The sequence below is a fragment of the Schistosoma haematobium genome, chromosome 3 (assembly GCF_000699445.3).
Source record: "Schistosoma haematobium chromosome 3, whole genome shotgun sequence".
NCBI classification, from domain to species: domain Eukaryota; kingdom Metazoa; phylum Platyhelminthes; class Trematoda; order Strigeidida; family Schistosomatidae; genus Schistosoma; species Schistosoma haematobium.
The window spans coordinates 36,052,531-36,065,027 of record NC_067198.1 but is presented as its reverse complement, the minus strand read 5'-3'; the positions used below and the strand labels follow the sequence as shown (position 1 = coordinate 36,065,027).

The 12,497-nt window shown below is 39.8% G+C and overlaps 1 protein-coding gene across 1 annotated transcript; it reads right to left on the bottom strand.

Moving 5' to 3' along the window:
* Positions 1-1,782: 1,782 nt before the first annotated feature.
* Positions 1,783-3,925, bottom strand: TSR2 (rRNA accumulation- protein). The gene is made up of 2 exons (XM_051213749.1): positions 3,425-3,925; positions 1,783-2,502 (listed from the first exon to the last, which is right to left on the bottom strand). The coding sequence occupies exon 2, from the start codon at positions 2,396-2,398 to the stop codon at positions 1,970-1,972; it is 429 nt and encodes a 142-aa protein (XP_051069751.1). The 5' UTR covers positions 2,399-2,502; positions 3,425-3,925; the 3' UTR covers positions 1,783-1,969.
* Between the last annotated feature and the right edge of the window lie 8,572 nt (positions 3,926-12,497).

Here is a 12,497-nt window from a genome sequence, read left to right as displayed (position 1 = left end):
TGGAATGAATGTAATACAATAACTATTAACATCGAGGACATGTTAAAATGTCTTTATTACTTTTTTAAAGATGTCTAGGGATAATATTCCGCTACTCAAACCAAAGTAAACAGGACGAATATTCGGATCTGCAGTCTTATGGTTGAAGACTGGCTGTCTTAAGCGCTGTACAAATGAACTAAGAGTTCCCTAATTCTAACTGTTTGGCTGTTCAAACATTGCAAAACCACCAGAATTCTACCTTTTCGCCCGCTGTCTTAGGTCGTGTCAATGAGTAAAAACTGCAAAATAACTATCAGTGGCACATTCAAGTAGTTGTATTGTACCATATGAAATGTGTTGATGAACTGTTTGTGAAGCGAACGTCAGATAGGAGGCATGGAGCAACGATAGTCCTGATATAAGATAGTCTGCGTCACAACTCTCCGGTGAATGTACCTTCCCTCGATTGGTTAATAGTGGTGTTTTTCTATAAGGCTGTTTTGTGCAAGTACTATAAGAAAGTACTTAGCGACAATAGAAAAATGTCTGGTACATCCCTTCTGATGCGAAATTTTGCTTCAGGACTGCCTCTTTATGGCTGCGAAACGTGGTCTTTGTAGGTAGAAAAAAAAGTCGACTTTCGTAGTATTTAAGCATAATTCTGTAAGTTTATCGGAAAATTGAACAGGAGTCGAAAACTGGAGCATCCATTATCAAATGTAGTTTACTAGGTGATCCCTGTGAATCCTACCGCAGTTATTTTTGAGAGTAGAGGGCCAGTGGAACCTCATTGGGCCCTGACCAAGTCACTCATCAGGCTGAACTATAACTGCGTCGGACAGTCCGTAGAAAATCTTGTAGTTAAGGGTTGACGAACGCTGACTAGTAAAGAACACGCCGTAGACTGACGGATACACAGCGGTCCGTCCTTGTAGCTCATTAACTTGGTTTTGCTAAAATATCCGCTTTGTCAGCATGCATTCCAAAATGTCGTCAAGGACTCCGATTTATCTGTTTGTCATTACAGGATGATTCAATTCACGTACCAACCACGAATTGACTTCAGCGTAGGCTAGGAAGTCTTAGCGTTCCGTCCATCTTAAGCAGACCTCGTCTACTCAAATAGATTGTCTACAGATGTGTGTTAGCGCATTTACAGATAACAAATTCCGAACCATTTAACCAATCCATACATATGATACCCAACAAACTAAAGCACACTACAAATAAAAGTGGTTTATTCCAACATTCACGGATGAATTGAGAATATCAGAGCACTATGTCCTACAGGTTCCAAACTAGATAGCGTCAACTCTCCTTGTTCTCTATATCCTACTATGCGTATTATTTCTAATCTAAGTCAAGGTGAGGAAAGCCAATAAAACACCGTTTGGTTTTTAAGCGTATACTAGTTCATTCTGTTTTTTTGCCCATACTACACGTACAGAACAGCCGTATTGACCAAGAAACACGATTAAAGGATCCATATGTAACACGTTTTAACAATGACATACTTCCGGGATGCTGATTTGTGAACAAAACCAACAGTAAAATCGAATATGTCTCCGGTGAGTATGTGCATGACATTTGCTATGACTAAAAAACAGTGAAGTGACGATAAATGTGCTGTGTATGATGGAAGACAATTTGCATCGACAATACACTCTCGAGGATGATGTAGCTAAACGAATAAGTTTTGGTTACCGCCTCTTTATCTACTAGTCCTAGATCCCATAGGCTACAATAAGAACCACTGACACGTCTATTTTCCCCATCAACTTTAGCCAATAAAGTTCTCTACCCAAACGTCACTCGTTTATTAGGTTAATCAGAGAATAACCGCATCATGTCAGCGAAATTCTTAAATTCGGAAGTTGCAACTCACACATGTCTAATAATAGCAGATAAGAGAAAAGACATTGCATTATTATAACCAAAGCAAACTAGTATGTACAAGGAAATATAATACATTTTGCAAAGAAAGCTTTTACTCCATGTCAACGTCCTCCCCACTTCCTGAGTCTGACTCACTGCAAGTCAAATCGTCAGCATCAGTGGTTTGGTCTTGAGATAAACATTGATTAAGATTACAACCAGTTGTCAGTTTGTCTATTTTATCCTGAAGTTCACTGGTGTTTTTATTTCGAAAAAGAAGAAGTCCTTCGTATATTAGACGTGCAACTTCTTCATGAGATTTGTCTTCACAAATAATATTTAATTCATCATCTAAATAATCTTCCAAAAAGTCGCTTATTTCATCCTCGTGTTTAGACTTCAAAACAACCTGAGGTAGATGTTCATACAATAATCCTACTTTTTGTTGTGTGTTTGGGCCTCCAGACTCCTGATTTAGACCAAGGCGCAAAGATGTCCATGAATCCAAAATCTTTTTTGTATACAGCTTAAACAAGTCCATATGCTTTTAATGTCTAGATTTCATAAAGTTTCTGTTCAGCCTGAAGGAATCTTGGATGCTAGAGGATTGTGGGGAGCAGTGTGTTTGATTATCGATTACCAGATCTGGTAGAGAAAAGAACAAGTAAAAATGAGTCAACGATTAGATGAGCAAATAGACTGCACTTACAATAAGTGATGAAAGTAATTGACAAAAATAAAAAATAATGCAGACATGAGCTTAAAACAGTTCAATTACTGCGACTAAGAGTTGATAGTGTTGTAGCACGTACTATTAGCGTTTACTTGGAAGCAGGAGCGATCTGAAACACAACACAATAGTCAGGACTCGTAAATGTCACTGAAGTAAGAAAACGGCATACTGGCACAACAGATATTTATTTGAAAAACAGAAAGACGCGGTTCGAGTATAAAAAGGGAAGCTTATCAGGCGAGACTCAAATTCATGGACGACCTCTGAACGAATTTTAAGTGACCCTGAGAATATTAGGCAATCAGAGGACAGTATGTATATAGTAAAAATATATTATACAAAACCAAGGAAATATAGTGGATAATTCTTATACGTGGTTCAAAAACTTGTCAAGGTTTAAACGAGGTTCAGAGGTCCTAAAATCGTAATGCATGCAGTGGAGGAAACCATTCATACAGCTACAAAATAGCCGGCCTCCGTAGGCATGATAAAGTCTCAAAAACTCTTTCAGCCTCGACCACATAGCTTCAGTATTGTTTATGTGCACTTCGGATGTTGAGTACACAAAATGCTACTCGTGGATAACGACACGATGCACATGATCAAGTCTATATATGAGTATGTACGCTCTGCAATCATCCTTTTATATTGCAGTGCCTAGCTGCAACCAGTGTTACTGGTAATTTTATCATCTAGTTCGCGATAATTTACCTCAGTTAGGAATTATATATGGGGTTTTCATCATGAACTGACATCATCTATACTGCCAGAAATCTATTTAGTCAAATGGATTAAAGGCTTTCGTGCCCAAATCCGAGATCTGTTATCTTATACCTGATTCATCCGTCCACAAATTACAGTCTTGCCGTTTTGTTTGTTATAGCCGCTCAATTATCACGTTTTGCACAAAATTCCTTGTAAACTCATCGTACGTTAGCACTAAACACTGAAGTCAGCGCCGTAACCTTGAAATCCTTCAAATGCCTCTGATTGGCTCGTCTATAAATTACAGTTCCGCCCCGTTACAGTGTAGCATTCTAGACGTGCTACATGAAAGCATTTTGAAAAAATCGCGCAAACGAACTGCTCACCAAAACAGAATATCTGAAATTATGTATATATATACCTTTTTATATTATTTAAAATTTTATTGTAGCTAAAAATCAATCCAAAATTTTATCAGTTGAAACCACTACAGCTATTCAAAAAGGACAGTGATATTTTCCCTCGTAGAGATAATTTTGTTATCTCGATCGTTAATTATGCGTCAACAATGCTGTTTTCACTTTAAGTGGATTTGTTCCAGTCAAAGTAATTTGATATGACACTTTTGAGTACATTGGTTTTTTTGGTATTTGTTTGCACTCTTGTTTCTAATAATTTATACTTTTCATTATTACTAGTCATCAGTTTTACTTTGTTTCTGTGTATTGTTTGTACTTGTTTTCTGTCGCAGTCCTATGTTTGATGACTGGACAGTGCCAAAAAGTATTCGATAACTCTCAGGCTGCCGATACCCCTTTGAAATGGCATGCAGTGTGGTGAGTCCAAAGGTTGATACCACAAAGTTTGGACGAATCTGACGCCTGTGGTTTTCAAACGTTTTGGCAAATATAGATGATTGTGAATACATTAGCAGCCATTTTCGAACATCAATCGCTTGTTATCCGATGTCACTGAAACGGTGGATGTTGCTAAAAGGTATATTACCATACGTAACCGAGAAATATACATATCCTGAGACACGGGAAATAAATATCACAATGTATAAAAATTAAAAAAATAAGGCGATAATATATAAAAATCCCAAAAAGGAACAGACTCATAGTCGCAATTAGGTGTACCAGATCACGTTGGTCTCACCAATGAAAATGACACTGGTATTCAGTGTTTGACAACGCTTCTACCAGTAACACCATCTAATATAATTCGTAACCACCCAGAGAAATCAAAAGACAGAGTCAAGGAGATCGGAAGAGTGTATTTAGCGATAACCAATATATCGGAATTCTCTGATCTAATCTGGCTAGCGATTGCGGTAGATGTTGAGCACGGCGTTACCACACGTGATCTGGTGCGGATGTCTGACCGAGCGCCTTCAGCTAGATGAGTCCACTAAAACATATGGTCAGCATCCAATGTCGAAAACTTACAGAGCTATTTATTTTAGGGATTTATTTACCGCTACAACATCAAACAGTCGCTAAACAAACTGATGTGAAGTTACCTCAAATAAGCTCAGAGTTAATTGACTTACATGAACCAAAGGATGAAGGACGGCTTATAAAGGGGTCTGTTAGAAATAAAAGCTCAAGAAGTGAAATTTTTTCTGTGCCTCTCCCTCCAAATAGCAGCGGTCATGGAACGTCTGGAAAACTGAATTGCGTGGTTAATTCTGTTTCTTATAGAAAAAACAAAAATATGACAACTCAAGCCATCGACAGTCATCCAAGATCCCACAATGTGTGCAACGCATCTATGATTGCTACTCCAATGAATGTTTGTACATGGGTACAAATCACGTTGATTAGCATCCATAAGATTAATGAGTTATCTGTCTACTTGTGGTAGAAAAAAATGACATGGCATCTATTAGGATTACTGTATCTTCAAACATTAGAGTGATTCGGGATTTGAATATGAGGGTAAGAAGCATTATGCCATGGCTAATAATCGGTGAATAATGGCAGGGGACAAACCATGTGTTCTGCAATTTAGTTATATTTATATTAATAAATATGGGGTTCGTTATGTTCTGGTTCATTTCAGATATTAGGCTGTCCATAATAAAGTGCCACATTGCTGTGCAGGAGTTCGTGGAATAGTTGGCGAGGCTCTTTAGAGTCTCGTAACAAGGTTATCAACATCTGTCAGTTACCGGAAGCGATTGGCAACTTGTTCCATGATAAGCTATACCGCACCGCAAAGAACTTACAACCCATTTGTTTTTGGTGTTTTGCAGTAAGTAGTGTATATGCGTTGTCTCTTAGTCTGTAGGCTGGGTCATGAATCGTAGTTATGCAGGAAGTTAGAAATGAGAGTCTACATATTGCTTTGTAGAGAAATATTGAATTGATCCTTAGCAGGCGGTGCCACGAAGGTTGTAAAGAAAGGTGCTTACATCTATATGTGTAATTGAGAGTGGTGTTACATCCTAGCAGTTGGCGTGAGAAGCCTTTTTGAACATCTATTATCTTATCTGTGGTATTCATATTTCAGATGATAAAAGAGCAACATTCAATGGGGGTCGTACACATATTTTGTAGAGTGTAACCTCAGCCTCTGTTGTGAATTTTTTTCGCCATAAAACCAATTAGCCGTCTACATTTAGAAATAATAGAGGGAGCATATTCTTTAAAGTTCGTGCTTCTTGTGTAATTAATTTCTAGATCGTGTACTGATTTGATTGTCTGGACTCTACTTTTATTTAAGTAACGTTGTAGTTTATAGGGATGATTTCCAAAATGCTTGATCTCGCACTTGATGAGGTTAAATATTAATTGCCATTTTTTGCTTCAGATAGTTTATTGAGGCCACTTTTAATTTGGGATACACTCGCTCAGAGCTTCAGGCTTATAGCTGTACGGCATTTTGAGATCATCAGCATATAAGTATGGTTTCCCAAATTTTATGATGTTACATATATCGTTTATGTACATAAGAAACAAACGTGGACCTAATGCGCTTCCTTGGATGACTCCACTGGTGATTGGTCTAGATGATGAGAAAGAGTCATTGTAAACCATGAATAGAGTGGGTTGTTTATTCCGAAGGACTGTACGACCGACACATATTGATTCGAAACGTAGACCGTCATTTCTAGACTCTTTCTTTACACGCCCCTGTGATGAAGTCATTGACATTCAGTACCTTCACCCACGAGAAAACTGGGAAAATCGATATTCAAATTTTCACGCAGTGAAAAAACCAAACAATGGAAAAAGCAGGAAGGATTAACTTCAATTCATCGAACGGCATGGCTCGGCTTTTCATATGTGGTTATTCTTGTGCAACCCACGCTAAATACATTGGTCTATCTCCAGACTAAAAGTGTCCTCTATCATATATTGCTGATTGTTAGGATTCAATGAGACAGTGTAGACAATGATGTGACTTCCACGTAGGATCTTATAGATTAGGCAGTTGCATCATAGCAACTCCGTTATTAGAGCAGTACTGATAACGAAGTAGACCGTAATACTACAAATGCGTTCGTATTCATTTACAACAATTTCTCTAAGGTTATCAGATTGTATAATTTCGCATGACTATAGTGCTCATCATGAATTGTATTCCTGAGAACGATTTAAGATTGACTTTTCAGACCAACAGGTTGACGGTCAAATACTTTCTGTTTCTTCACACTTCCGAAGGCTGATAACCATACACTTTCAATTCCTAAAGGACTGTGATAATAGGAATTGTAAAAGGAATCGGTATGTTGTTGAGATATAAAATCGAAAGAATACGATAGTCGAGATCTAAACACAATGGATTTTGGCAAAATACTAGTCTTGATGTTCAGGCAAATGGAAACCCGGTTCGTATGCAATAAACATTGAATCTCTAGGCATTATCATAGCTAATACGCTACATGACGTGATAAAATCAGTATACTAATAGCCGACGTTACCGGACAAATCTAAGGCATTTCTGATCTTAAATTAGTTCAGTTCAGTCAATGTGCCCTAACAGTAAGAAAAACAGTTGCTACCCCATAATAGCCCTTTCTCAATCACGAGGACTGAATATTCTAACTCAGTCACGATAGTTGATGGATGTGACTTATTCAGTTCATTAAAGATATGTACATACAAACTTACAGTTTGTCGTTGATTAAAACATGAAACAAAGAAATAATCGCATTGAATTTCATCACATGGATTATGTAAATCTCAGTAAACAAGGGTGGCAAGGTTTTGAAAATTTTTTTGACGTACCATTAAAGACACTAGTCGAATAATAACAGATTCTAAGCTGCAGAAAAGAGTTTTCACTTGGTCTACTTTCATGTAGAATAAAATCTTCGCTTCGCATATTTGTTTTTTGTATTTAAACAGTAGAGTTACTACATACAATGTGTCTCGTAGAAACTCAAGATCAACAGAATAAGTTAATGTATGAAAATGAAACCGTACAGAATAGCAACTGCTTATATAGCACACCTTCAAGATTTCAAAATATTTATGAATTCAAATCATTGCTTACTATTCTAATAACACCTACGATCATGGGATCTGACTTTTAAACACCACATCAGACTAGTACCACTTATTTTTAAACTTAATAACCATTGAAAGTTGATAAGTAACAATCAACGTGGAGCTTGTGCATTAGTCCATGTTAACATACCATATCAGCACAAGGATGCGGAGTTAACATAGTGAATAGCAGACAATTTAAAAGAAGTGTGAGAAGAATAACATCGAGGAAGACTAAGAATTGAGAATATGATTCAAAAGGACGAGACGTAAACGTAAATCTGAAAGGGTTGATGATGTCACAGGTATTCAGTGTTTGACAACGCTTCTACCAGTAACACCATCTAATATAATTCGTAACCACCCAGAGAAATCAAAAGACAGAGTCAAGGAGATCGGAAGAGTGTATTTAGCGATAACCAATATATCGGAATTCTCTGATCTAATCTGGCTAGCGATTGCGGTTGATGTTGAGCACGGCGTTACCACACGTGATCTGGTGCGGATGTCTGACCGAGCGCCTTCAGCTAGATGAGTCCACTAAAACATATGGTCAGCATCCAATGTCGAAAACTTACAGAGCTATTTATTTTAGGGATTTATTTACCGCCACAGATCACTCCCCCCCCAGTGGGGCAGTGACGACCCTAAGACGTGGCCAGCCAGAAGTTTAAACCCAACGAGTTTGTCGTTGGTAAACACTCTTCTGATAGCTTACTAAGTGTAGCAGCGTCTGGTCATCTTTCCTTACTATATGGGACCGAGGTACAACATAGTAAAAAAAGAAAGAGTTACAACGAAAATTTCGACTCCTCGTTAACTGCATCGTTCTTTTCCAGTCGTCCTGGAAAAGAAAAAAGAAAGTGTAAGTGCATGTCGAAATACACTCGTGTGTGCGTAAAAACACAATGTCGGCGAAAAAATGGAAAATATACTTAAGCACACGTAATAGCGTTAAAAAATGTTTTTTTGTTTTGTTTTTTTTAAGTAAAAAAATATAAATATACAAGCATATTAAAGTTTTTTTTAAAAAAATTATATATCGTAAAAAGAAAGATCGAGATAATATTAAATGTCGAGTAGTGCTTTACGTGCAGTAGTCGTTTAAATGTTCTGGAAATCTTACTCTTCTTCCAGAACGCGTCGTTTTAGGTTTATTTTCAGATACATTCGGAGTATCATTGCTAGTGTTGGTTGTCGGTTGAGGAATTATGAGTGGAGTCGTCTCGTTTGATTGTAACGAAGGAAAATCGACGTAGATAGGATTTCCTTCTAAATACGCTGCTTTGAGGCGATCGATGCTGATGCTATCGTTTGTTCCGTTCTTATCGATTATATAGTACTTCGGTTCGCGTTGAAGAACTTTGAAAGGTCCTTCGTATGCTGATTCGAAAGGTCGTCGATGCGAGTCTCGACGAATGAAAACGTGTGTACTATATCGTAAGTCAGGTTGAACGAAAACATCAGTTGATTGAGGTCGAGTGGAAGCAGGTTTAACTGAACGCATTGCGTTTGTAAGCCTGTTCGTGTAGGAGGTTAGATCCATGTTCATTGGAGAGGATGAAGGATCCACGAATTCTCCTGGAAGTCGAAGTGTCGTTCCATAAACGAGTTGAGCCGCAGTGTATCCAATGTCAGCTTTCACTGCATTGCGGATACCTAGTAAGACGAGTGGAAGAGCGTCGGTCCACTGTGAAACGTTTGCAGCTGATAGTGAAGCTTTTAGTTGTCAGTGAAAACGTTCTACCAACCCGTTTGCTTGTGAGTGGTAGGCAGTCGTTCGGAAGCGAGTGATTCCTAAAAGTATGGCCAGACGACGGAAAAGTTCGGATTCAAACTGACGTCTGCGGTCTGTAGTGATGGTTGAAGGGCAACCGAAGTTTGCTACCCATCGTTCGACGAAGGTGCGGGCCACTGTTTCAGCAGTGATGTCCTTAATAGGTACTGCTTCTGGCCATCGAGTGAAACGGTCTACGCAGGTTAAGAGATAAGAGTGTCCATTTGAATCCGGTAAAGGTCCTACCAAATCCAGATGAACATGGTCGAAACGAGCATCGGGAGTTTTAAACGAGCCTAAGGGACATTTATTGTGTCTGATAACCTTAGATTTTTGGCAGCTTACACAGGAGCGTGCCCACTCCCTCACGTCTTTATTCATTCCAGGCCAGCAAAACCGTTCTGCTATAAGCTTGATGGTTGCACGAACACCTGGATGAGAAAGTTTGTGCAATGTATTGAAGACATTGCGTCGATAATGTTTCGGCACGATTGGGCGATCCCTACCTGTAGATGTGTCACAAAGTAAGGTTTCCTTACCTGTTCCCATCTGTTTGATGCGTAGTTTAAGTGTTGTGGACGATAACTCGTGCTGAAGATCACTGTCTTCTTTTTGAAGCCCGGTGAGTTTAAGGTCGATTCCTTGGAAACTGTTCAAGGAAGTTATGCGAGATAAAGCGTCTACAACTAAATTGTTTGCTCCAGAGATGTGTTGAATGTCTGAAGTAAACTGCGAAATGTAGTCCAGTTGTCGAGACTCACGGGGAGAGTACTTGTCAGAAGGAGAGCTTAACGAGAAAGTGAGCGGTTTATGGTCCGTGAAAAGAGTGAATTCACGGCCTTCGATATAGTGTTGGAGATGCCGTACAGCACAATACATAGCTAGGAGTTCCCTACCGAATGTGCTGTACCTCGATTCGGTGTCTAGCAACCTTCTAGAGAAAAATGCTAAGGGTTGCCAGGAGTTGTTAACCCATTGTTGTAAAACTCCTCCGATTGCCGAGTCGGATGCGTCTACTGCGATGCTAATGGGTGCTCGGGTGTCCTGGTGTGCAAGCATTGTTGCTTTAGCGATCAGTTCCTTAACTGTGGAGAATGATTTTCGTGCGGTGTCGTCTAAATTAATGGATTTCGCATTTCCACGAAGTTGGTCGGTCAGAGGTTTCATAAGTAATGCGCATTTCGGTATGAAACGTCTATAGAAACTTACGAGGCCGTTAAACGTGCGTAATTGCTTGACGGTGGTCGGTTCTGGGTAATCCAGAATGGCCGCCACTTTGGTCCTAAGAGGTCGAATGCCTTGAGCATCGATAGTGTGTCCTAGGAAGTCTAACGAGTCGGTTCCGAATTGGCATTTCTGAACGTTTACAGTTATGCCATGTTTTTGTAGTCGTTCGAAAACAAGATCCAGATGCTTGAGATGTGTTTCTCTGTCCGGACTTGCGATTAGACAGTCGTCAACATACGCGTGTACGAAGTTGAGACCTCGGAAAACGTCGTCTATGAATCTTTGGAATGTTTGAGCAGCATTTCTTAGACCAAAAGGCATTCGCAAAAATTCATAGAGTCCGAAGGGAGTTATGATAGCTGTTTTCGGAATGTCGTCAGTAGCCATAGGGATTTGGTTATACGCTTTAACCAAGTCGATTTTCGAAAAAACAGTTGTTTCTTTCAAGGTAGCTGTCAAATCGTGAATGTGAGGCAACGAGTAACGATCGGAAATGGTTTTCGCGTTCAATCGCCGATAGTCACCAGTTGGACGCCAATCGTTGCTGTCCTTTTTAGGGACCATGTGCAACGGAGATGCATATGGGCTACTTGACGGTCGTATGATTCCTAAGTCTATCATATAGTCGAATTCGTTTTTCGCTAACCTTAGCTTTTCAGGAGCTAGTCGTCGTGCTTTAGAGAATACAGGTGGTCCTGTAGTCGTGATGTGATGTGTAACATTGCTGGTTACACACGGTAGTTCCGGTTGAGTTTGTTGTATCCCAGGGTACTTATCGAATAGTGGCTGATAAAGTGGGTCGATCATATGCTTAACTGTGACTGGGGATAATCTGCAACCAGAGAAGGAAATTACGCAAACGGACAAATTAGTGTTTCCGTCTACTAGCCTCTATTTGCGCGTGTCGATGATCAGATTGTGGTGTTGTAGAAGGTCCATACCAATGATTGGCATAGAAACATCTGCAATAACGAAAATCCAGTGGATGGGTTTGCGTAAACCCACGTTAAGGTAAACGTACCTTTTGCCATACATAGCGATCGGTTTTCCGTTTGCCGCCTGTAAGTTTGGGGTCGATTCGTGAAGCCGGTCGTTAGGATTTGCTGGGAGAACGCTAACTTTTGCGCCAGTGTCGACGAGGTAGCGAACTCTCGTTGTCACATCTGTGACGTATAACAGACGGCTTTGTTCGCCGGCTACGGTTGCCGTTAACGCGTGCCGGCTTGGAAGTTTCCCGAGTTGTTTTTCGAGTCACTCGGTTTCGTGTTGAGAAAATTGCAGGGTTTTCTGCAATTTCTGGAAAACTTTCCATACTGGTTATGATACCAGCACCAGTCGGGGTTATCTGTCTCTCGTGGTCTAGAGACAGATCGCTTACGAGGAATGCTTCTACGTGGTGTGCGCGATCTCTTACGGTCGGTACGAAGACTAAGATAACGCGTGAGTGTGTGACATAAGTCGGTTATATCATTCTGAGTCGTGTGAGGTTTTTCTTTGACTGAAAACACCTTGGTAGTAGGTTTCGTAATTTCTAGAATGCGGTCGGCAGATGCAGCTAGCTCGTCTAAGGCGTTGTTCTGGAACGAGACCAGAACTGCTTGCACCTGTTGGGGAAGTTTTGACAAGAAGAGTTGTTTGAATAGACCTTCGTCGAAAGTTCTTGGGCCTATAACCTCTCTCATCCGTTGCAACATGTCTGTCG

What these genes read in the sequence shown, in the direction of transcription:
- TSR2 (XM_051213749.1), bottom strand. Translation starts at nt 2,398, where the DNA reads ATGGACTTGTTTAAGCTGTATACAAAAAAGATTTTGGATTCATGGACA.